The sequence below is a fragment of the Cardiocondyla obscurior genome, linkage group LG08 (genome assembly GCF_019399895.1).
Source record: "Cardiocondyla obscurior isolate alpha-2009 linkage group LG08, Cobs3.1, whole genome shotgun sequence".
NCBI classification, from domain to species: domain Eukaryota; kingdom Metazoa; phylum Arthropoda; class Insecta; order Hymenoptera; family Formicidae; genus Cardiocondyla; species Cardiocondyla obscurior.
Window position 1 is genome coordinate 5638591 of NC_091871.1, and position 27462 is coordinate 5666052.

Sequence of the window (27462 nt, forward strand, 5' to 3'; positions counted from 1 at the left end):
GCGACAGTTATGGCTTTTTTTATAAAGAGATTAATAAACTGATTAATAAATGATCTATTATCAGTTGGTAATAAATGGATGCAAAATAACATTGCGTCATTTAATAGGTTTTTAGTATTTTTTACATCATTTTAAATAATTTAGAACTGTCTGTTAAAATGAAGAAGTTAATTCAATTATAACTTTTGTCAACTAACTCCCCGGAATAGCAGTAGGTACTGCGTGATAGTTCCATCGGTAGCTTCAGTGATAATCTCGCACCAGATTTACAATGTTGGCCCTTAGATTTTCGCTTTAATTTCAACTGTATGAATTTATATTACGTGCAGGTGTACGAAAAGGGCATAAATTCTTCTGTATAATAAATTTACTCAACGTTGTTACCAGACATCGTTGAGCACGTATTAGCGTTGTAACCAATGTTATAGGTTGGATGTCCGTTGAATAAGAGCTATCGCATGACAAGCTTTGGTAAACGAGACTACACGAGAATCCATCGAATGCATTGTACGTGCGTTCGAAAATGTAAAATTATGGGAGCGCCATGTACATAAAAATTGGCCAAGTATTATTATTACACGGCGGAAAATATTTTTTGCCGCGGAAGGGATTTATTAACATTTAGATTCTGTGGCAGTTAGCAACATATTTTATTATAAAAATTCAATTTTTTTTTATCGCGAGTATAAAAATAAAAAGTTGTTAGGAAATTGGTGCTCACATGATCATCTACTTTGTGCCGTGATCTCGCATCGCCGCGGGCGTTATCTCGTCCCATATAAAGAATAAAATATTTCATCATTTACTTTATCGTTGGCAGACACTGTCTGTTCACATCCTTATTCTTGCCGACAGGGTTCTTGGGGAAACAAAATTCATGCATATCACGTACATTATCGATCGCGTACCATTATTTCTCCGCAACAGCCAGTTTCTGCTTTATATCGTAATCAATATCGCGTTACTTTTTTTTGTCGAACATCCTGGTAGTTAGATTCCGCCACTTTTGTATGGTGCATAATTGCTGTACGAATCGCAGGTACTTACATTGAAATTTGCTTGTTTTGGGTGCGATCGTCGGTAGCCAACAAGTGGATAAAGCTAGCGGAACCAAACGGTACGAGAATCAGTAGTGGTCCACCGCGTCTAGTCAGCCTTCACTAGGAAACTCGTTCTCTATAGATCGTAACTCGTTACTTACACGCGTATACGTGCACAAAATTTAAATATGAAATCACGTAGAGGCAAATATATATATTCTTTTTTTTTTACGTTTATATAAATTATTTATTTATTGATAAATTATTTTATTATTACTTATTCGCACATAAAGAAAGCACGAGTCTGTGCGCGTGTATCGAATCTGTCTCGGTCGTGCGAGACTACGCGCGGCGTGCATACACAGCTGAAGAATAGGGGCAGTTGGTATTGATCCGCAACGCCACCCCCTGGTTTGAGGGACCCGACTACGGTAACAGAAGCGAACCCACACTACCGCCGCCACCACGAGCATCTCGCGGTTTATGTGACTTTTGCGAAAAGCTGGCGATAACGACAAGGCCACTCGCAGCCTTCAACGACCTTCTCCCGGCACCTAGCTTTCTCTCCGCGTGGACAGCCATTTAATCAGATTTAGCAACGTTTTTTCGCTGTTTAGTGGGTTGTAACTGGTGGTGGCACTTAATTGCCGTAATAGACGATTCCAATAGTCTCTTCGATAAAGTTGGCATGGTCCTTTTGCAACTTTTTTATTTTTTTTTTTTAATTACATAGAAAATATATTTATCGAATATTAAAAAATTAATTTTGTTATAACATTATTTTACGAAAAACACTTGAAAGACTTAATAATACTTTTATCATCAGACTTGTGCATTTTTTATATTGTTTATATTAGACAATATGCTGCCTGTTTCTTTACGATATATGTCCACGTTCGCCTGTCCAATCTTGTTGTACAACGACAAGTGACCGTTCTTTTATCTTTCTTTCTTGCTCGATCTTCGCCGCAGCTTGCACCGCTGTGCGGCTGATGAGAATCGATGGCCTGAGAACCTTGAACTTTCTTTGCTCTGTCGTTCCCTGTTCTACGCATACGATATACCACTTCTTCCTTCATGCGCTTCCCCATACCGCATGTATCGAATGTCGATTCCAGATGCCAGCCGGGATTGCAAATATGTCAACTCAAGGTTGCGTGGTGGTTGATGGTCGTTTAATAAATGCACACGAATCACATGACCTCGGTGTCTAATGCACAATTTGAATAATAGGCTAATTGAGCAGATATGTTGTAATATAAAGGATAGGTTTAAATCTTTTTTGAGACATAATACGATTTTGTAGAAACAAAACCTTGAACAGTTTCATTTTTGTGCTTTGTAGTTTTTTTTTTATTTATTGAAAGTAAAATTTTACTTTGAAAAATGCTTGTAGAGTATGTTTATTAAAATTTGCATAACTTGTTACTACAAAACGCTTTGACACGTATGAGATACCGCCATTTGCAATTCCAATTATTTGCATACGACGTAACGAACAAAAAAAAAAGACGATAACTTCGATGGCTGCAATATAAAATTAATAGTATGCACCGGATAAATTGTTTTGTTTGAGTTATAATTTGCTTTTTTTAAATTACAAATTAGTTAACGGGTTTATTTAGTACAATATGCAAAAAATAGTCGAGAGTCAGGCAAATCGTAAGATTAGTTAATCTAAGAATAAACCTTTTTGTAAAATTTCTTCGTCGTTCGTTTAACTGCAGAAGAAATTTTCGTGGAAGTACCGCAGGCAAACGGAAGAAACTTTATTTGCTAGAAATAGTGTTTCGTGATATTTCAGTAATTCCTTAGCGCTCAAATGAAAGCGAAAGTTAATTTCCTGGCCGTGGTAATATTACAAAATTATATCGCGACGTAAATTTCTTGTCAACTCGTTTAACGAGTCGCGTCAGAAGGGCTACTTTTCTATTATCATCGTTTCTCATTTTCCAGCTCGTTTGTCGGCTCGCCAGATTTTTTTTTTCCTTAAATTTAAATGTTTATGAGTAATATACTGCCTATCGAAAGATTAATGTCAGTGTTTATCCATTTATGTAGCTCTTACGTACTTTATTAACAGCAATCTCCAGCAGAATTACTAAACACTAAACACTTAGTTTTTTTATTTGTATTTTTTTTTTACGTTTTAATTGCATTTGTGCAAATAGCCGCATGCATGCATTTTCAGGAAAATTAGCGAATTTTTCCGCTTCTGAAAACTACCGTAAAATCCATGTAAAAGTTTTCTTTGTTAAGTTTCTGACAAATTCTTTGCTTTTAACCTTTTTATTGAATCGCATGGACGTGATCTCTGTAATATAATTACGTTATGCAAACTACGTTAATTCGCTCATTAACGTCTGTCATTTGCAGATTGAGAATTGAAGTACCTACCGAGTAGGTGTAGCGTAATCAAGTTTTATATCCAGCTTCCGTATCAGATAAAATCGATAATCTGCAAGCTGAAAGCGACCAACCTGATAGGCAGTTTTTCTTTTTTTTTTTTTTGAAAGGTCAACTCGTCGACAATTTGCATTCGCAAACTCGCTTTACTTTTCGCCACTCTGTCTCTTCTCGCTCCACACGTGCGGAATAATGTCGCTTTAAACACGGAGCCGCGCGAGAGTCGAGGAATTTGATTGCGTCTACGAATATTTCATGAATAATTTATGAAGTTTGCGTACTCCAGGTGCACGACATACAGTACGTAGTACGACACGCGAAATGTCTTTACTGAAATTATTTACGTCGTTGATCGACTTTTTTTTCGACATACGACCGAAATATGTATAATTACACTGATTCGGATGCTGTGAAACCGCTGTCGTCACTGACATTTTTATCGTTTCATTAGATTTCTCGGTTAAATTACTGCAATTTTTTATAAATTAGATTGTAAAATAATTATTAAATTTTTTTTTTTCTTTAATTTAAAATTTACAAAATCTTGTTTTGAACTAGTGATATCTTTCGATGTAGATTTTAATCGACAAAATCTTTTTCAATTGGCTGTCGTTTGTCAAATACCATATCGATTCGTTGCGCGGTGCGAAGTCAAAACTGTTACTGCCCATTACATCCGTGTTCCAATGAACGTCGTTCTTTCTCCATTACCGCGTCTAGTCATCCCCGTGTCGAGGCAAATGTAACCGCGTTCCAGTTTGCCGTCGCCTGTGTAACATGGTTTTACGAGCTGTGTAAAGGTCTCTTCGTGCCGCGTGTGGTCTCCTCTTTCTGCATGTCCATCGGCGGCGCGTGACAGGTGTCTCGTAAGAGAAAACAGAGCTTCAGTTACAGTCGGCAGTGCTGGCTTTCTGAGCGTAGCCTTGAACTTGAAAGCGCGCTCCTCCTACGAGCGAAAAGACCTTTGGTCGTTCGCTTTTATTGCGTCATGCTTGACATTAATTAAACTGTGACGAGATCACCCCGTCGTTCGAGGCTTCGTAGGCGCGAATCAAATTAGCCGGGGGACTCGTGGAATTTTGTCAGCACCATTGAAAATCCGCGGTATGCGGCGCGAGCTATGCATCGAAGTCGTGATATATTTTCAAGCTGAACTATCGCGGTGACGGATAGCATTTCCAAAAAGTACGCCAAAAATATTTGCCCGCGAGGCAAATCGCGTTTGCCCTGTAAATTCAAACATGTCGAGACAGTCTAAACACGATCTAACTAACGATAGGGGAACACGTCTCGTCAAGAATATTCAAATTTAACTTTGACCGCAAATAGTAACGACCATTAGAGTTGTACGTTGTCGGGAGTTTGCTTGAGCAACGGGGACCAAGCGTGTAGTTTTAATGACATTAAGGCGAGATCGCGTTCGTCCCGTGAGAGATAATAGAGTAACGCGTTACGGTCATATTATGCAGTTCGTCTCTTTTCATTACATGCGTAATACATACAATCGGCTGAAACGTCGGATCGGGTTGAAACTAGAATTCTCATCGAGAGGAAATTGCAAAATGAGTTTTCTCGATATAAAATTCACAGTCTCTCTCATACGTTTTAATTTCTCCGTTAGGTTTTCGACGTGAAGATCAGTCTGTAAAATAATTGTCATGTTTGCATTAAAATTGATCAGCTATTATTTTTATAAATTAAAAATTAACTTCACTTTTATTTTCCCTAGAGAGTTAATTCTATACCTGTTAAGATATGCCAATAAAACTATCGCGTACCCGTGGAATTCTCTTTAGAATCGAATGATAATTTCCACTCTCTGTGGAATTAATTGCCCGACATCATCTATAATAACTGCGGTAATAAATGTCTTTCGATCTGTATACTATATTTTGAAAGTTCCAACAGTTTCGCAAACAGATAAAACTAATTATGCGTGCGTACGCGGGGTAGTAATCTTATCTACAAATCGAAAGACTTAGTCCGCGTAAAAGAAACGGCAGAACTGAAGCTCGTGGGAACAATGAGGAATCAGAAACGAGGCCGCGCAAACATAGCGAGTATCGACCGCCGCGTAGGACACTTATTCGACCTACGCGAGGTGCCAACTAGGTAGTTCGATTGGTGGAGATACTTAGAGTACTCGATACATTTTTTACGAACGTCGAAAATTATCCAGGCTACTTACTATTATCATGATTTCCGCACCAGAATTATTATGTACTTAGAATTATTAATATTTGTTTCCCAAATAAATGCTTAGTAATCTCGTGAGAAGCTATTGCCGGTATTCGCACATGAGAAAATTTAGATCGTTGTTGATCGTCGTTTAAAAAGTACACGAGATTTACGCGCATCGTCGGCGCCACGCAATTTGTTCGATGCGTCATACGTGAAATGTCGCACCCAGTCCTTTGCTGGTGGCGCTTGTATATTGATTGATGTATTATGCAAATACGCACAAAGACCGTACCGGATACCTTGCGTCCAGTACGGCCTTTGCTACGCGCTCAATGTAATTTAAAGCTCGATAACGGGATCGTTTGCCTCATCTCATTTCACCTAAGTTATCATCTGCAATCGAGACAGATCGATATAGCCATGTGCATGTTACGCATATACATATATGTATGCACCCACGTGTAAAACATTGAAATTGAACGTTTCAAAAACGTCAAGCGTAAGCGAAACACATCTGCGCTTCCTTCGTTGATTGTATTTTTGATTAATGAAACCATTGTAGTCCCCATCGCGAAGAACGGACTCAATGGGATGACATTGAAAAATAGATAGTTTCAAGCACGTAACAAAGTGATCTCCACGGAATGATATCTACAAGCGAAAGATGTGTTTTATCTTACGAACGAGTAGACGAGGGTTAAGTTTCTTTTACCGATGTTCGCTTTCAAGTTAATGATTATTACTCGCGAATACTTGGAGCGACGCGATCGCCACCCGATGACGCTTTCCTTAAGAAAACCGTACACTTTCTTCTCGACATTCTAAGAGTTCCTGAACGGCGGTATAAAAAATTACTGCCACGTCTCGTATTCATATTACATCACTTTTAATAAGGTAACATCGTAGAAACTCGATCGAGAATATAAATCAGCTATTTAATACCGCGTTGATGAATTCCATTTTGCGAGATATGAAGGTGTCCGTTTTCCTCATGTTCTGTAATGGATAGGTAATGAACATCCGTCGCTGGTTATACGACGGATATAACGATAGAACATCTTAAATTTTGCGGAAATATAATCTATATGTTATACTGTACGTAGAGCCAATCCTTTTGCGATGGTATTTTGTCAAAGACAGATACGCTTGAATTAATTGCACAATCCTGGCTTAGTTCGGTAGCGAAAATCGTTTGTAGTTCGTGCAACGTTGGAAACTAAGATACCACTCGCTTGTCGAATCATAAGTTTAGTTTCGCACAGATATAACTCTATATTCTGCGAACGCGACACTTTCGCGATGTGTGTGCTCGAAGGTTACACCTCTATCTCCTTGGATATTGGTAACGGGTAGTTTGATGAAGTTGCAGTTTAATTACATTAATTATATAAATAACTTATAAACTAGCCGATAAATAAAATTTTTCTTGATTAAACCTGAGATAATAGACAAATTTGAATTTTTTCTTGATCGAAAAAAATTTTAATAAACTCGTCGAAATTAACACGGAATCTTTTCGCGAATAATATTACAAGAAAAATTTCTTTACGAATCCCTTCTGCAGGGTTTAGCATAAAATGTTTTATTTGAATAAATATACATATTAATACAATCGGTTACAGAAAGAGTAATATCCGAGAAGTAATTTACCCAGCACAGTCGTCCGCTCAAACCGCGATGCTATCACTGCGCTCTCCACGCGACAAGAGAGACACACTCGTGATCGCGTACCGTTTTGAAAAATAAATCGATCCACGATGCCGTTCGGTTCATCACGAATTTTATGATCGCGCACGTAGCGTAATTTCGAGCGTGCTCACTATTTCGGTGTGACGCCGACTGGCGGATGCACGCGTTAAAAATAACCCCTGCATGATTTACGGTCGACTTGCTCGCAATACACCGTTACGGTGTCGCCGTGTACGGTGTATAATTATTCGTAATTATCGCATCCACGTGCGACAGGTATGCGCGAGTTCTCGCGTAAGGCACGTATGTTCTAATCTACTACCGTGGAACTTCGGTCGAAGCGATTCGGATGGCTTTCGTAAGACGAGACGCGAAAAGAAGAAACGAGTAGCAACCTTGGTCAGGGTGCTTAACGCGGCCCCACACTTTGACGAGGATGTATGATATAGCGGGGGGTGGGCGAGAGGGAGATTAAGGGAGGTTGGTTATGACGTCACCCAGTTGCAATCATCTGGGTCAGGACGGAGTATGACCTACTTGGGCGCCGCCCCCAACAGACTCCACGTGCATACGTACGCAACCTTTGCATGCCACGCAGCTGTTTTTTTTTCTTTTCTTTTTTTTTTTTTTCATCACGACCGTCTATCGGTGCGTGCAAAATTTCCTGATCCCGTTTGCAGAACAGTTCTAATAATTTCATAACGGTGGACATGTCGTACAGTGATTAGAAATGGAAATTAACGACTTCGAATACGTTCGATACTTGTAAGAACAGCATATACCACTGTTAATTAAAAGATTTATTATTCGATGTACGTGTAGAACGAGAGACTGTTTTGAAGTACTTGTAGAAAACTCGAGCATCACGTAACGTTGCGCCAAAAATATAAATTGATTTCCGTATTACAGAGGAAGAGAGTGGAAATGATATTTCTGAATACGTGCCAAAATTTTGAACGGTTCATACACTTCTTCGATCACACTGCGCCGTGAGACCATTGAGAGTAAAAGAGTGTGTCATGTCGTCGATTTATCGATCACGTACTATAATACGACAACGTAATAGCATCGTGGCAGCACCTCCAACAATCCAGCCGAGTTTCATAATCCCATCGATTGCCTTCACGCTATGTCACTCTTTGATGTTATCTTGCAAAAGATACAAATTATTTTTCCATCTCGCGCGCTTATCTTTTTCTTTTTTTTTTCTTTTTTTTACTTTCTCTTTGAATGTTACACCGTTATTTTTTTCACTCTTTTTGCGAATACATTCTCGCAGTAAATTAAACACATTTATAAATTTAGTTTTCAGACATTTAATTAGACACTCCTTGCACAATAACGTTTGAAAAATGTTGGCTGCAAAATATTTGATTTCGCCACACCCCGCGCCATTAATGTATTAAAACACTATGAAACACGTTTGACTCCCTAAGTCATACATTAACGTGCGTTCGAAGCGCGAAATCGATCGCTATCGCGAGAACGTTAATGACAGGGTTTTTTTTTTCCTCTCTTTCTTCTCTGTACAGAATATAGAATAACATCAGTAACGTCTTTCTCTATATAGGGATAAAACTCGCGAACTCAAGTGTTATCAGTATTCAAAGTGTTACTACCGCCGGGAGAACTGTCTTTCTTTCATCTCGCGATAAAGTCACTATCGCGCTTCACTTTCGCACTCTTGGCTTGAAATAATCCGACCTTTACACAAAGAGAGTTGCTTGTGCGATTTCTCGACAAATAGGGAAAACACCTTGAAACCCTCGAGCACCTCGCACTGTGGTGAAACATCTCGCAAAGGTCACGGTTATCGTGACCATCCGAGAAGCTGTATGGGGACTACGGGTATCTTCAGAAGTCTCTAATTTCTGTCTGCCGCGCTAAGAATTTAACGAGCTGCATCGGCTTCGCGTGATTACTATCGAGATAATTAAAAGCGCCGAAGAAACTCGCTAAGCTCCTGTGAACCTCGCCTTCGTCGCAATTTTCCAGCGCCGCAAGTTTTTGCGAAAGCGTTTCCGACGGTTTTATCCGACGCCATTTTCAATTAACCGCGGTGAAAAGATTATATTATATCAATAATATTTAATAACGGAAATATGGCGTGCTGTTAAAAAGCATGTTTCTAGGATTTTTTGCGAGGAACATTATATCACGCCGAGTGTTCTTTCCTACAAATCATACGTCTTATGAAATCATCGCGATTTTTTTAAACGTGTTCTCGTGCTACGTTTAATTAGCGTCTGCACGAAGGCATTGATTTTTGGCGAAAAAAAAATTCGTCTCAATCTTCCGTGTTCCGTTTTACTATTTTTCTTTCAATAGAGAAATTCTGTTTCGTTTGTGCAATTGTGAGAATTTATTATGCGGATGAGGAACATGCCAGTGGCATGTAATAAAGGAGCTTTCAGTGAAAATAAAACGTTTGTTTCGCTACTAGTTTACATAAATTCAAACAGGCACCGAGATTCTTTCGTATTTTTTTATTATTTTATTTTTATCGTAAATTCTCTTGAATAAAAGGCAGAAGAAAATTGATAACGTTTTTCAAATTATTTTATATAACATTGTTTTATTAATCAAATTCACAAATGTTTTAATTGAAGTTTTTAATCTTTCGAGTTTTTACGTGCAATTTAATGTGAAAAATATAACGAGCTAATTTGCGTGTACGGTTCTGTTGCTACGATAGCGTCGAACAGTTAATTCCGGTGTTGAAAATTATCATGGTAAATGAGCTTCAACGAACACGTGCAGGTCTGCGTAAAGCCACTTACCCATAGAAGATTAAGGACTTTGAGTACATTCTACTCAGACAAATATAGACCCAGAATTGGCGAACGCAAAGTAACGAAAAACTTTGCTTTTACTCATTCCAAGAATCCAGTTATTTGATAAGAATCACATAGTTTTAACACGGCGATATCAATGGATCTTCATTATTACATTTAAGTTCGAACATCATATTCTGATAATTAGCGACTATACATAGAGCGTACATTATGTGCTAATTGGATGGGTACTGATATTGTTAGCAATCAATAAACCGCTTATAACAGCTATTAGCGATTGTCACATATTTAGAAACAAGCGGAATTTGTAACAGACTACTAATTCCGAAACAAATATTGCTTTACTCGAGAGGTTAATTTTTTTTTATTCGCAAAGTATAACATAAAAACAGTAATTAATGTAAATTATAACGAGAAATATCCAGTAGTTGATTCTCAAACAAGTTTCGCATTCTTCGAATATGTTTTATATAGGACACAAATAATTGCGCAAGATAAGCGCTCCAGATAATCACATGTTATCGAACAAAGAAAACTGGCCGTTCTTGCGTTTCTAATTACACAATGCAACAAGTTACAGTTTGTAATATTACATTACTTTCTTGCTATCTTATTGTCGACAAAGGGTAGTGGCATAAAATTATAATTACACTCGACCTTGCGGAAGGCAGACGTATCGATTCCGTTTCTTTTAGATAACAAAATTCTTTAATAAAATATTTCTAACAGATCAGAGTCACGAGATCCGTTTTTCTTCGAGAGAAACGTGTTTTGTCGAACGAGTAACGGCGGGTAATTATAAAAATATTGAAGTATAAACACGGCCTTATAATAAAAATTACGTCAAACACGACAAAACGTGACGAAATTACCTAAAACCGTGACTGAGGAAAACTTCTCTTTTCAATTAACGTTTTAACTATTCACCGCGGCTTAACGAGAAAACCCGTTACGCACCCCAGAGTTTTCATTTCTTTTTCCCTCGCCAGTTAATTTGTCGTCCGCACATTCGTGCGACACGAAGGGCGAATAGAGCACTCTCTACGAAACCCTTCGTGTTTTTTACCAGCGACCCGCTGATTGTGTTTTTGATCCCCTATCATGTAACAAAACAAATGGTTCTGTCGTCGCGACATACGACGTAGGATAAATATTACTTTCCGCAAGATCGTGCCACGTGGAGAATTACCGATTTCGGTGACTATAATTTACAGCCCTCCGCAAAATATGTAATTTTGATGTAACACCGTCAGATATAACGATCCAATAATACTCCGGCATGACGTCGTTGCGCCTAATTCCGTGAATTATTTTGGAAAAGTCGAATGAATGCCGCGCAGTACGTAAAAATTTGCGTTAAATTGAATGAACGACAAACTTCTGTCCTGCGTGACTAACGAGTCGCCAATAAGTATTCAGGGTATCTCTTTTTGTTCCGAAAGCTCATTTAGAATTGTGAATTATTCCTGGGAAATTGGGTTTTTGTATTTTGCATCTTCTATAACTCTTCATGTCTTTCTGTTAAAATTTCTCTGTAAATCTAGGGACCTACTGGCATTCATTTTACACGAAGTGTTTCGCTGAATATGCAATGTAAGTAAGCCACGGTTGCGGCGTGTTATTTGAATAGCGTTTGTTATGTGAATTTTACATGCGTGGCTTTTTCTGCTGTGTCATTACTCTTTCAGCCGTGATATACGAGAAGGTATTGAGAATAAGATAAGGCGCGGGCGGCAATTCACTCGTGTGTAACGGCGTAATGCAAGGGAGCAAACAAACGAGAGGTTGAGCACGTTGCACAACTCGTGTGTACGGAAGTTTCGTTCGGTTTGTGCAAGAGGTAATCGAATTTTGGTTGCGCTTAATGGATCGCCGATATACCATTAATTAGTGTTGCAATTACTCCTTCGAGAGGTCTATTCAATCGCCGCGGACAATCAGTTCGTCACCATGGGGTGAGTTGGTGAAACGAGCTTGAGGAAACACATTTACCGCGCGCAAGAAACGGTGCAGCAAATATTTCGTAGACGGCAGATACGGTATTTAATAAAGCGATAATATATTACTATTTACAAGCTCGATTAACCATACGCGTCTCGGATACCGCGAATTCCTACTGATTAATAATTTCCGTTGCCCGTTAATTAATGCGCTCGATATTGTCCGAAGCTTTCTTCTCCTCCGATACAATGTGGAATTTCTGTAACCGTAAATCATCAGAGCGAATAGCGAAGCCATATTTTTAAGAGCAGAGAAAATAGATTTCTCTGCTGGGATCTGAATTATCTTTACGCAGCCGGGTCGTAATTTAACTGGCGTTGATATTGATCGGATCATTGCAAAGTTTATTTTCTACGTGTTGTCGCGTTCAGCGCAATCTCTGTCGAAAAGTTTAACCGTCGGAGTAATCGATGCGTCGATATCGCGTCGTACGTCGATAATTAACTGATATTAATTAACTGATTACGTTCCCATCGACTTGACGAGAATGATAAATTTTCGCGCGTGTCACGCGTCCAGTTTGCTTTGAGGGAATCACATCTCGAGTGGTGTCAGGGTCCATTTCTCCCGATGAAACTTTTTTAGCGTCATTTACGTGCCGGCACATTTGCAGATATCGATCGAAGCTCGCTGTCAGAGGCATTTCTGTGGAAATGCGCTGCTTTCCCGTGCTGAATCTCTCGCGCGTCTCAAGGTTGCGAACGTATTTTATCGTGCCACGGAACAATCGCAATGTGCACCATGGGGTGTCCTTCTTTTATTCATCGTACTTACTTTCTTCCCAAGACAGTTCTCCGGTTTATATGCGCCGTGTCACGTCTTTCCTTTGTAAGCAGCGAGAAGTTTGAGGGGGAAAAAGCACGTCGCTATTTTATTCAGTATTTTAATTAATTTTCTTTTTTTTTTCTTTTTTTTTCTTGCATCTGCGCGATCAACGATGTACTCCGACAAAAAATGCTGTTTGAAGATCTTTATTCATTGAAGTTACGAATTTACATTTGCTTATGATCAACGACATTGTTGCGTGACTATCTATTCCTAGCCGCGGGCAGATGGAATTGAAACACTATGGACCCTCGGTTAAATTAATGATCGCCAACTTTCTCGCGAAGTGAAATTTTCCGGTGGGCGTTCCAAGACTATACATCGCCGGTCTTGCTTTCCGGTAATGAACGAACCACGAAGTTTCGCACGCGCTAGTCTACGCCTCGAGGGTAACTTTTAACTCTTTACGCTCGCAATGTAGTGAGCATCCGAACAGCATTACATCGTTAAACAGCCGCCATATCATGTAACGCGTGTTTATCGAGTTTTAACTTGCACGCAAGTAATCTTAACGGTAGATAAACATTTGTTGCGCGGTAAACTTCGCCGGTGGCAACCAGATCCGCGCGGTAGAATCTTCCTAAATCTCGACCTTTTATGCGAATAACGAGCGGACACAATCCGGCTCTGATCAATGCCACGTATTTCACCGAAGGGCGAACTTTCCAGCGACATTTAGTTAGCGCTGCCTTGGTACCAGCGCTTCTTGACTGTAACTCGAATCGTTTTAACTAAATTAACCGGGGAAAGGAACAAGATTACGTGAAAGATGGAAAATATTATATTAGACGTCGCACGATTCAATTTCGCTGAAGGGACAACCTTATAAATATATATTGGACGAAATGATTTTTATATTCGCAGCTAGTATTATCTCGGTAATGAGTTCGACTTATCTATATATTAAACACAGATTGAGTCTCTTTTTAGATATTTAAATTTTCAATTTCTTTCGCAGCATTTTCGAGCGATACCACCCTTTACGTGGCATATGGGCTTGTAAGCTTTCAATCTTTGAACAATTTATTGCCAAAAGCTACGCCTCAGGCAATTCGTTCCGTCGATGTAATATCGCGAGATCAATGGGTCGTTTATTACCCGTTTCTGAATACATGCAAATCATCGAATCCGTTACTTTTTTTTTTTTTTTTTCAATTAACAACAAGAAAAATTAATAAGATTATAATGACAGCGACCCCATGCTACGATTAAATGCACACGATTTTCATTAACGTAATTGACGCTTAACTGTCGAATATCTGTATTTCTACCGGGATTATATTATATAATTCAATTAAAATCCCACAGCGGTGATTTGTTACATAAACTAATTATAATAGTCAACTAAAAATAACGGCGCCGTTTATTTCCATCCATATTGACTACTTCGAATCGAGATCATTGTTGCACCAGCATGCGTAGTAAGCAAAATATCCAAAAAAATAAGTGCTTTTTCTATAAATTATATGTATAGGTTGATTAATGAAAAAGGAAAAAAAAAAAGTGCATGTTAAACTATTCACATTACTAAGTCAACAAACGTCTTCTTAAAGTTCTTAAACCAATGATCACATTTATGGATAGATAAACTCACTTCCCGGCTAATTTCTCAGTTGCGGTCTTCGCGGTGCTTTAACTTCCATATATTCGAGAGATATTCTTGGCAAGCGCCATTCCTTCTCAGGTAAAAATACCCCCTTGAGGGAAAATCAATAGTAGCGTAAAGAGATTTTCGCAAAGATGTAAATCGAGAAAATGCTTTGTTTTTCCATACTTTGAGCAACTTTTAAACCTCATTTAAAAATATCGATCGAACAGAGCGGGTCGTTAAGGAAAATTGAAATTTTCTAATAAACAATGTGACTTTAATTTTTATTTAAAAGACGCTTTTAAAACGTCGTTTCAATATTTCTCTCGTCTTTATTTTACGATGAATATTTTTTATTAATGATGCGTCATATATCGTGTTTATAAATCGAGGGTGCGGGCTTTCTTCTAAAATAATTGTCAGTAACGGCGACAGTAAATTACAGATAACGAATATTTAATGTATCTTTATGAAATAATTTTTCTACGAGTACGCTAAATATTCGTTATCCATATTTTTTGGAGACATAGGAAGTAAAAAGTTTCTACGTGATATATTGCTCGTCGTTACTTCTGATATTAAAGTTCATGGAGTGTTGGAACGATAATCCAGAATTAACGCTCATTGAATTCTTGAATAAGCGATGTAAATGATATCCTCCGACTTGATATTATCCTGTATAGGTAGGTCGCAATTACGATTAATAATAATTACTTTTATCCAAGTCTTTCCATGCCCTGGCTCACGGTAATTCCCGGGATGACGTGTACTTTACGATGTTAGAATTGCCATCAAGTTGATGCTCTGCCTCGAGCTATTGTGCCTCGATCCTTCCAAGTGCTTTCGACAACTTGCACCGTACCGATAATTCTTTGCCTCCGAGTACTAACGATTCGCAAGATTAAAATAGAAAATGAACAAGAGAAGTTGATACTGCAGAGTTTTTCCACGCGATTATTTGTGCTGTAAAAAAATATTGCTGCCAGCTCGTGCAGCATTGAAGCATTTTTATTTCAGCATTTATTGTTACGGATACGCATGATTATCACGTTATCGAAGTACAATTTCCACGTGTGGTCTTCGCGCTGCGTTTTGCGCCTGGAATTAATTTCGAATCGATATCAAGCTCGTCATGCTGAATCGCGCGGCGGCGTAATTTTTTTTCTCTCACGACCGCGTCGTAAATATGTAAACAATCCCAGTCCAAAGGAACACTTTATTCTTTTCAGGTGTTTCCTTTGACCTTCTCTCTACTATGAATTTTATTAAATTTTTATATGGTACCGTTTCTAGGTGCTGGACTTTATCTCGTTTCGAAAAAGAAAAATGAGAAAAAATACGAGCTGTCCTGATGAAAGTACCCTGCCCCCCCCCCTTTTTTTTGTCAGTCATTCTTTTTACGAGCAGCTTTTTCACCTCGTAATCATGTACGTTTGTCAACTATCGACATTTCAATCGATACTCTGAGATGAGCGCGCACGTGCACGCCGAGAAGAGATGTCCGTGGGCGCCGACATTCTCAGGGAAGACTTTTTGATGGCTCATTGCGCGAGTGCATCGTTTCGCCGATATTGCGACGACCTAATCAGCAATGAGTACGCAATCGACTTCTTACAACTGACGGGGAAAGAATTGCGGCGAAAGCTCTTCGCGGAATATGCCCTCTTCTATTTCGTTCTTTTGATAAATGGTACTCGGCAAAGTGCGCGATCAATTTTTCGAATGGTGTCCCGTGTGTATACAAGCTTCTTGCTCTGATGTAATATACAACAAATGTGCGGCACGCGTAGTAATTGAGTTATGAATAATAGAGAGATCATAATTAAAACATCGCAGTGAATTAAATTACGTTTTGGATAGCTCTGAAAAATTACTGCCATATACATACAATTAAATTCAATGTTTATCTTGTTAAATATTCTTATAATTCTTAGTATTTACGAATTCATAGTTTATCGTAAAACTTAATAAATTTAAATATATTTTATAATTATATGTAATAAATATTAAAATTGCAGTAAATTAATTCAGGAACATTGCTCTTTTACTCGCTGTAGTACCAGCTGATATTATATGCCATTAAATTGATTTTCGTATCAATCGTGCAGCTCTGACTCTACTTTCTGCTTCCGCAGGATTAAGATTGTTTGATGCTCGATGCTTTTTTTATCTCTCTCTTTGGATTTTACTTCTCCGACATTCTCGGATGCTTCATCTTCTTGCATAAAGTAGTTCTTTTCTGATATAGGAATTTGTCAGCGCTTGCGACCCATTATGCGAGTCACGTTCCCTGTAACGCGTGACTGCAATACAAATATTTTTTTGCTCTATACAATTTTTTTTCCGCGTACGCCAATCGCGACCATAGCGCGATTAAAATTATTTTAAGACTTCTTTTTTTTAACGGTGAAGTAATGGATTTCTCTAATAACGTCGGGTTATCGAAGAGAAATTCGAGCGTCGCGAACGCGAACTTTTCACGGCGACGTCAGGGATAATCAGTTATTTCTGCTTCCGGATCGATCAGAAGCCGATTGGAAATTTCTGCTGCACTTGACAGAAAAAAAGCGTAATATTAAAATAAGATTTCAGGACCCCGTGATATTATAAATGATGAAAAAAGAGCTGTTAATTACTCTTTACTATATAAAAATAAAATTTCTACGATGGTGGTAAAAATACATTATCCGCTTCGGGCGATAAAGTGTATATCCTAGGAAAGAATCAGCCGGAAGCGATTAATCGCCAGGCTCGTTTGTAATCACCAAGAAATCGATTCGACGTGGCGCATCCTTCGTCGCTCGGTTCTTTAATGTTCCGCTTATCGAAGATAAATTCAATTTACCACGAGAAGCGATATGTTGACTTACTTTGATTAAAAGATCTTTTCCATAAATATATTTGCCGGGATGAGCCGCAAAATTGTAAAGCACAGCTTTAAACACGCTTTTCCAGTGTTTTATCAAAAACACCAGTGGCAGACTTTAGAGATATAATAGAGATGTATAATATGTATAGACCGAGTGCCTATATTCTAAGCGATGTTTCCTTCCTTTTCCCGTTCTTGCAACGATGTTTCTTGTTCCGGTCCAAAGATTACGTCGATATTTCGTTACTGTCACACGTCGATAGCACAAGTTGATTTATCGACGACAAAGTCAATATCCAGCTTACGACGAGTAAGAACACGCACGGCCGGCTATTTTGTCGAAAATCGCTCGGCTGCTGCGATCAGCCCTTCTATGTATAATGCAGCGACGTTATAAATTTATTCGACGATTGCTATCCCAATGGTACGCGGTCGGAATCGCGTATCGACTAAACAGCGGTGGCTGTCACGAAGAAAAATAGTATTCTAGAAAATTAGTATGACACTTTAGCAAACCGGAAATTCGCGTGACTATTTATTGCAAAAGCTGGGCGCAGGTGGGCATAAATTATAAAATGAGATAGCGGCAGTCTCGACGCTGAATCGGAAAATAAGTCAAGACTGTCAACTCGATGTGATCAGTTTCATTTTGTTCGCTACGTCTGCCTCTGTACTTGCGCTATCCCGAACAATCTATAAATATTTCGTTTCCTAGACAGTCGAAGATTGTGTTAAACGGACGGACTTAATTTTCCCGAGCGCACAAACGTGTCGGAAATGAGAAATCGATAACCCGATTTCCATCAACGCAAATAGCGGTGTAAATGTGAATTTTAATCATTAGAGACTCATTGTTTAGGCTAATTTGGCATTCAATTCCTCTTAAAAATAAGTTGGATTAATTTCAGACGTAGTTGCTTATTTAGAAATGTCTATAGATCATTTTATGGAAGATAAATTTAATTTTTACATGAAATGTACATTTGCAGCTTCGATATAATTTCTATAAGAACCGTGTTAGTTGAATCTGTTTTTAAACCAAATAATGGTCTTTTCTTCGATTTGCACAGGCGGAGAAAGTATATACGTATATATACGTATACATATAGATATTTACAATCGTATAAATGCACCCGGCCCTCGTTAATCACTTCTCTTGACTGCGGAAAATAATCGGAATCGGATAGTGCAAGAAAAAACTCACTCTTGTAAAAGCGAGTTTAATTAGATTCTCAAAATACTCAAATCATCACATTTCGCAAAATGGAAGGGAGGGGGGCCGCTTTTAAAGATCAATTAAATATAATTTGCAGCATATAAAAGCGTGACTATCCTATCTCTGCAGTTTGTTATAGAAGCACGCGTTAAATGCTCACGTACTCCCGACGCTAATGCTCCGCAAACGAGAACGAATTGACTGCTGCAAATCGCAGAGTGTCATCCGCGCGGTAATAAGCTCCCGTGAAATGAAATAAAACCTATCGCGAGCTTAGCGTTATTTCCTCCGTCGCGTCGGTTAACGTTAAGCTCTCACGTTAACAGCGAAATTAGCTTCGCAGCGCGCTTTATTCGCGTTCGCTCTTCTGTCCAAAGGCAGTTTCCCTTGTACGATACATAACTGTTACTGACATGGGAATTAATTTTGTGTTTCAGAGGCTGATCGCTGAACTCAACAAAGAACAAGAGGCTTTCATCGCCAGCAAGCAGGCAGGCGAGAAGGTCGAGGCTGTTGCACCGTGGGTCGGAGCGCCGAATGAAGATGCGTTACGTGAGGAGTGCCTGTCCCTCTCGACCGTAATTATTTTTCTTCTTCTTATCTCTTTCTCTTTTAGGAACTTTCGTGGAGACGCTTTAAGATTAAAAAACATTTTTCTTTTTATTAGACAAAGATTTTGCCCTCTTATTTCAGGATCGACGTAATTTTGTGAGAGCACCACCACCAGGCGTCGAATTCGCTTGGGATTTCGAAGCCGTTCAGCCAATGGCACAGGCCACCCTTGCCCTGGATCCGAATCTCGAAGCTATGAGGTTCGAGCTTGTCCCGAAAGTGTAAGTAGATTAAAAAATGTCTTATCACGTAGTAGTTCAAAGTGATCTTTACTTTTATTCTTTTTTTTTTAATTTTTTAATTTTTTTTTTTATTTTACGAAGTCATAAAAATGTCAAACATAATAATTTCCAATTGTCTCTTTTATTTATAATCTGAAATAATTTCTTTAATTTAAAATAAAATAATCGAAAAGCAATCGTGTCATTCTGTATATGCGACATGTGAAATTAATAATTCTGATTCACGTTTTGTATTGCACAAATAATTGCACTCGCAAAATCACATTGATTAAACTGTTGCAATGTGCAGTAAAAATTTAAATGACCTTTACGTTGATTATGAAATAGCCGACAAATGAAAATTATGAAGTTTAAATTATGAAAATATGATTTGATTTGATTAATTGACTCGCGAGTCTGTTTTCTCAAAGTGCCGAATTATTTTTAATTAATTTAATATTCCCTGAGACATGAAAAAGTTGATTAAATTACGTTGCGACATTCGATGAAAATAATGCATTTTATTATCCTCATAATTTTCGTTCAATTCAATAAAACTACACGTAAAACGGAGAAAGAAATTTTACGGCAGGTTGATAACGATAAGTTAATAAAAGAGTCAATAAAAATTAATGCACAGTGTGCTCTCTCATTATTGCTCGATTTAAAACAATTAGTCGATCTAAACAATTAACCGCTGCGACTTCGATCGCGTTTTCTTCCAAGGCCTTTGTATATAAATGTCAAGGGCCAGAGCAAGGCGATTACCGTGCAAAAGTGCCGCGCGTGCGGGAATACGAGTACATTGTGCAGATTTTGATCGCCTTGACGATTAATCGGTTCACGACTTTGCTGAAACACCGCGGCGAAGCGTAACGTTAATTAACGCGACTACGAATCTTGATCCCGGAACCTGATCCCTTCCAAGACAAACTCCTTTCGTCGATTTCGAGAACTTATCAGATTTATTTGGGACAGTATATCCGAGGAGAATTTCTGGCGCAACTACTTCTATCGGGTGTCCTTGCTACGCCAGGGTTACGAGCTGAACGCGATGGCCAGCCAACAGCAAGCGGAAAGCAACCCCAATCAAACGCTCGCCAGTACCGACAGCATCGATCATACTCAAGGTAATTTGTTTCTTCTGTTTCATTTTTTTCCTCCCCTTCCCTCTGTCACGTAGAACGGTTTGCGTAGTACGCCGACATTGAAGTTGCGACGTGATTAGGTTCTCCAGTTTTGCTCAAGAGCATTCTCGCTCGACGTGCTTTCTGATCTGTTAATATCGATTACGGAGCACGCAGCTTTCTATAATACTGAAGGAGACGCCCCGTATGCCGTATACATTAATATCAATGCCAATCAAAATTTGTTTAAACGACTGTGAACAGATCGTGTATATCTTGTCAAAGCGAAGCGACTTATTCGCATCTGTCTCTCGGCGATGAAATTTGAGATTTGTATAATCGATATTGGTTATTATTATTATACGCTAATATATTCGCGACGCCAGGAAAATATATAAAGATTTCATACTGGCCAGATTTCTTTTTTATCAAGAATCGGAAAATTCTGGCCGTCCGCGCGGCAGGGGCTTCTCCTTTGATGCAGCAGGACGTCTCGCCGAGACAAGCCTCGTCGAGTTATATAATGCAATCTGTAAGATGCAGAGGCAAAGAGATCGGCGGCGTCTCGCTGCGTTTATGCCTGATTTGCAATTCCGATTAGCAGCGTCGTGGACCTTTTTGCATGGTGTGGAGTTTTTGAGATGGTGTGCCCGTGGTGGCATGCGTTTTCTGTGCAAATGTCACACCGGATGCTGCGGGAACGTATTGATCCAGGGGAAAGCTCGTAACGTAAAGTTCAATCGAAATGAAAAGTTTGCAATATTCCATGAAATTATTAAATTTGAAGTCGAGCTCGTGATTACGATTCAAGCGCGCAGCTCGCATTTGCGTTTACATAATCGCAAAAATTAACACGATACGAAATCAATACGGCGCCTGATATTTGGATACTTTAACGAACAAAGTGGATATTATGCCACGTAGTATTATTAATTATTAATAATAATAATAATTTCCTTACATGTAATATATAATTGTATTGCTAAAGTAAATATTACAGACGGCATAAAACGTTACGACGGTATTAAATATTATTAAGTTTCGCATATTCTCGTGAAATATAATGAACGCTAAAATTAATTTTATTTTAACCGATTACGAAGCGGTAGGGAAACAGATGAAGGAAATTTATTCAAATTAAATTCTCCGATGAAACAGTACAGTTAATGGATGAAAAGTACGCTAAATCCTCGACGATTCGCATGGATGTACCAATGCGTTCCATCGTGTACATGGGCTTTTGCACGAAACGTGATGTCACATCGAGATTACGATATTGAAGAACGAGAGAGAACGAGAGAGAGAAAAAAGAGCAAAGGCCATTAATCCTTGGTGATCAATCCCTTGATCGTGCAAACAATGAAATCGGCGCGGATAAATTAATGGATCCAGGGAAAATAGTGGTCGAGTCGGGAAATCGATCGTGAGAAAATGAGCGCGAACGCGTTGAAATATCTTTAAAGCCAAAAATTATCCTGTGAATTGGGATTGATATTGCTGTTACTTTTACTCCGTCTCTTTTTCTCTCTCGCAATTCGTCTCTCCACCGCACCGTCTCTTCCGACCATTGAACCGACGACTTTGAAAGATCCGATTTCGCTCCAGTTCCAATGTATCGCGAGAAATAGAATCTATCGGAAAGAAAAACGTTGAGGGAGATTCAGTAGTATTCGGTTGAAGAATACGGATATCTCGAATATTTCTCAGTTGATGAAAGAACGATATCTTCGCGCTTTTGAATTTATAGACGAAGTTCCGTAGTATTGCTAAGTGTCGAGAGATATCTCTGAATCTTTCTCCGATATTCAGATCGTGGATAAAGATAACTTTCGCCGCCGGTGGAAATACAATTTCGGCCACATCGACGGTATCTCCTTGTATCGGTGATTGAAGTCGCTCGCGTCAGATGTACCTCTGGAAATTTCGTACGTTGCGTGTATTTAATTTAGCAACTCGATACCTCGCGCTCGAATTGATTAACTGCCACTCCGCTTTCGCGTTCGGATTAATTAAAGTCCCTCCTGCTTCCGCGGGGGTTCTGGAACTGGGCGCGATCGGCTTTGGCAAACAACCCCTTCGTTCACGATTACTGATCGTTTGCGTGCAAAATCAGGTTCCAGTAGACTTAGCGTTAGCATTAGATACATAAATACACGCGCTAATGTACATAATGACACACGCATCCTCATGTACACGAACATGTACATGTACGCGCACCCCTACCCGTCTAGTTTAGCCGTCAGTGTTGTCTTGCGAACAGTTCAAATGACCACTGGCCAGACAACCACCACCGGCGTCACGACGACGAGCAGTAACAGCGCGCTGGCCGATTCGCCAGGTCACGAGTTCGTATCCGATACCATGAGGGTCTCGGACACAGATCTCGAGGAGGTCCGAGAAGGAATGAAAAAGCTGGGAATGCAACCACCGAAAGGTCAGTCATTGATCGTTGGTCGTCGTTAACTCTCCCGCACGCGCGTGCCAAATTTATGAATCTTGATCGTTAACTCTCGCGGTTCTCCCCCGAGATAATCTTTGCCGTCGCAGAGATCATGAGAAGTGATTTGCATTTTAAATTAGAACTTCCGAACTTCTACATCACGCTGTTCGGCTAGAATGACTTAATTCCAATAAACCGTAGATTTACCATTTCCTTAGTCTTCGTTACGACCACCAACGAGATTTTACATAATTACATGATGAAGACGCCGTTCCTTATTTGCTGGCGATTAACGAACGGTACTAAACAGAATTTAATTAGTGATCGTAAAATTTATTATAGATGAAGACATTGGCAGGCAATATTTACAATTTTTTTTAATACTGTTCTACGAACTTTTTTTTTATTAACTAAAGTCGGATTAAAAAAAAAAAAAGAAAAAAAAAGTACATTTATGTGACTTCTAAGAACACGAAAAATCTGCAACACTCGTTTCTGCTGTTACAAATGTAGTTTCGGAGAAACACAGGTAATTGCATTCTGTTAACGTTATAGCGAAATTTGTTGTTGGCTGAGAAATGGTTCTTGAAAACTATTTCTTACCGCGGGGGCAAGAATTACGTACCATTCATTGATCTCACCAGCAAAACGGAAACGGGTCACCAAGGTGATCGATGCAAGAGCTCGATCTGTGCCACGACACGGTCCAAGAGTACTCCCCTCGTGAGTATGAAATTAATGCCACCACGCGAAAAGCCTGACCTTAATTTCTCAATGTGTTACACCATCACCAGAGCTAGTGTCGTTTCTTACGTAGTTTTCTCTGTACATCCCTTCAATCTTCCTGTCTGTGCTTTCTTTAGGGATTGCTTGTTCCGAATTCTAAGTGTGTGACAACGACGTACGCCTTTCGACGTGCGTCATGTCGTTGTCGATGTTGAACGTCTGTTACGTTTGAACATCTCTCTCGCTCTCTCTCTCTTTCTCTTTTTTCCTAATTTTTTTTTTAATTTTTTTTTAATTTTTTTTTTTTTTTTTGCTCTCTCTTACATGGGCGCTCTAACTAAACGACCGCTTTCCATTCTATTTTGTCAACAGCCTAAAAGAAGAGGAGAGTGCCCCCCAAATGCCATTATCCAAGCACACCCCTCAGAGATATACATGCTTCCCACTCTCGAAAACTGACAATTTCAGTTCTTGCGATACCGGACCTCTTCTCGCGTTCCTTTTTTCCTTCCGCTCCCATTTTCACCCCTTTTCTTTCAATGTCTTTCTTTTTATTCTCGTTTCGTTCCACGTTCCCGTTACGTTCGATCGCGAAGCCACCCCGTCTTGGCACAAACGTTTCCACGGAACGAACAGCATTTTCCTCCTTCGCAGATATTTGTTCCGTTTCCGATCACCGGCAGCCCACGCGATCCGGTGCCAGTCGTGAGGATCAGTTCGATTAAACGCGACGTCAAGTACGAATCGACGAAGAAGTCGGGAAAATGTAGAGTGCCTCCTCACACTACACGACCTTAGAACGAAATAAACGTGTGAGGGGCAGCTGTGTCCGATTTAAGAATGTTAGGCAATTCTATCCGTCATAAGTTTAATTAGTGTAGCGGAGACAAATTTTCACGTGAAGTAGCGTTACTGTCTGATTTTAATACTGTTGTTAGTGACGTTAGAATACTCGAGCGATTTATATAAAAATGTTATTTTCACGTGGGAAAGGATTGCAATGTCTTGACGTCGTCACGTTGAAACGTTGTGCGCACATAGGGGCAAATAATTAATAAAACAGATACAAATATAACCATGAAAGGGAGGTTCCGCGAGAGAACGAAGAACGAGAAAGAAAACATAACAAACATACGCAACCGGAATAGTAGCAAAAAGATATTCGGCTACGTGTCTGTATGTTTGGCCGTTTTACTGTTACCTTTCTCTCTTTTTCTCTCTCTCTTTTTCTCTTTCTCTTTCTCTGTATCAATTCCAATTAATCTAGCATGTTCTCAATTCTCTCCGTGTCTTTGTAAAGCATATAACTAAACGCAGAAACGATCGAATAAAAAAAAAAAAAAAAAAAAATTAACAAACCGGGAAGTATAACGCAGTTATTGATGAAACGCGAGAGATTACGTTGCGCAAACTGTAAACTTAATTATAGGTATATCTTCGTAAGAGATTAATTAAATGGAGACCTAAGAAAAAAAAAAATTAATGAATAAATAAAAGAGAAATATATGTATAAATATATATATATATATATATATAATATTGCTAAATAAAAATATGAAGACGGTGGGGCGATATTTTACAATCCGACATTTTCCTCCGCGGTTCTTCTCGCGACATCGCGCAATGTGTTCCCTTCGTGTAATCAGACTTTCTAAAAAAAAACATTAATCGTTAAAAATGCAAGAAAATAAAAATCGGCAACTCTTCGTGGGATGAGAGACGATTTCGCGAGACCCGGGTTAGCGGTGGAGAACGTTTGGATTTTTATCGCGCCGCTGTAAAATTCGTTGAATGACAATACGTGTTTTACCGGGGAACGAGCTATCATACCGCTGATGCCCGGCACTCTCGTGGGTGGTATAGCTATGTTAGCGATTTTCTTTCGAAAAAAAAAAAAAAAAAAAATAAATAAGACAAAAAAAAAACCTGACTGGCTGGGCTGCAATCCCGTTTATTGCGCCACCCGATCGTCCCGGGAAAACCGGAGCGGGATAAATTAATTACGCGTCGCGAGTTTTTCCACGTGGACGACAAACGATCGGGTGGAAAGCGTAAGTGCGTCTGACGAGCGATTTGTATGCGTTTATCGTGAGAATTTACGCGAGAGACGCGTTCATAGGAAGAAATTGCGGATACGTACTTTACGCGATCGGTAAAACTCTTCTCCGGTCGCGGCGACGCGAAGTCCCGTGAATTATCGAAGTAGCGTTTAAGAATTCGGTTTTTTTTTTTTTTTTGTTAAGAATTATTATCACGGGAAGCCTCGACGTACAGCAGTATTATGGCGGTCATGTAGATTGCTCAGAGATTGTTTCTATTCACGTTAATACTTACGTTTCGATTTTGTACGTACGTTTTGTAGTATTTTATTTCGTAATGAAATAAGCACTTCTTATTTTATTTTATTTATTTTTTTTAAATAGAATAATAATTTAAAAGACCGTGTACATTCCACACACATTGCTTTTAGTTCGCGATTCTCTACCATAGCTGCATCGCTTTTTTTTAATTTCTACATTTATATTAAAAATGACTGGAAAATAGAAATTAAAGGGTTCTTAGGCGTGGCATAGACTATCGCGAAGTAAAATAATAAGCAATACGGTGATATAAGATATAATAATGATATTTTTCGCACTTCTCTCCCTTGTAACCGTGGCATTTATATTTTTCCTAAATTTTTTGGTTTTTTTAATATAACGTTTTACGTGCAGTTTTATGAAGGGAAGTCCCGTAAAAACGCGCATGAATATATCGGATTATTTGTTTCGTGCAATCCGATAAAAGTCGGTGACAACTGAATTACGGCCTTCGGTTTTTCGGTGCATACTTTTTTTTTCCTCTTCGCACGACTTTTCGGGAATATCGAGAATTAGCATAGTTCGACATTGGACGCATGTAAGAACAAATAGAAGGTGACGAACGGTTTTGCGCGAATAAGTCGCGAAGCGTCCTGAAATACGTATCCTCTCGATTAATAGAACTGTCTTGCGAGATGGCCTGAAATCCTGTTTTTTTTTTTTTTTTCTCATTTCTTTTTCTTAAAGACAGTCTAAGAAATGCTTTAAATTGAATCTCGGGACAACGTATGAGCTTGTTCTAGCTGGAACGTAAAAAAGAAATAACGAGTGATAATGCGACTTGGAATGTGCCGTAAGAGGATATTGTTTAAGACTTAGGTATTCCTAGAGGAGTCGCAATATTTATTAAACCGTCTACTGTTGTTAGTTCGTTCTCGTGCAATTTTTGAATGTAAGGACGGCAATATTAGACAATTTCGCGCTGGAATAACGGATTATTTTTCAGCGGTGTCCAAAGGCTTCGTTCGGAACAACGCGGCGAATAAAAAGGTCGTGTGCGCTATTAAAAATTTTATATAAAATTTTATTCACTCGGGAGAGTGGCGGGTCGTTGAAAATTAAATCCCTTTTAATATTTTTTTTTTTTTTTAATCGCGATTGTTTTGGATCTAGGATTAAATATTACTTGCCTTTACATTTCGGTGCGTGGGTACGTAAAGTATTGAATTTGCCATTTAACAATTTTGTTTTTACGCAGTATAACTTTGGACACCGTCGGCTTAGAAAAGAGAATTATTTTCGCGACGTCGTACTTGCAGATAATCGCATTCCCAAGGTATTTAAGTCGCGATTAATTACTTTTGTAATTGTAAGTTAGTCACTTTTGTAACGAGTACGTGCTAAGCGAAACGTGATTAACTCTCTA

General features: G+C 38.9%; 1 protein-coding gene across 3 annotated transcripts in view; it reads left to right on the forward strand.

Moving 5' to 3' along the window:
- Sap47 (Synapse-associated protein 47kD) overlaps positions 1 to 27462 on the forward strand; it is a 47161-nt gene that overhangs the window by 15122 nt on the left and 4577 nt on the right. Inside the window, exons 5-9 of one of the 3 annotated variants that reach the window (XM_070660292.1) lie at positions 19048 to 19188; positions 19304 to 19443; positions 20422 to 20573; positions 22831 to 23004; positions 24109 to 25094. In XM_070660292.1, coding sequence (XP_070516393.1) covers positions 19048 to 19188; positions 19304 to 19443; positions 20422 to 20573; positions 22831 to 23004; positions 24109 to 24113 — 612 coding nt within the window. In that variant the 3' untranslated portion in view covers positions 24114 to 25094. Of the gene's footprint in view, positions 1 to 19047; positions 19189 to 19303; positions 19444 to 20421; positions 20574 to 22830; positions 23005 to 24108; positions 25095 to 27462 lie in introns of those variants that run through there. The other 2 variants (XM_070660291.1, XM_070660293.1) reach the window with 2 other exon arrangements.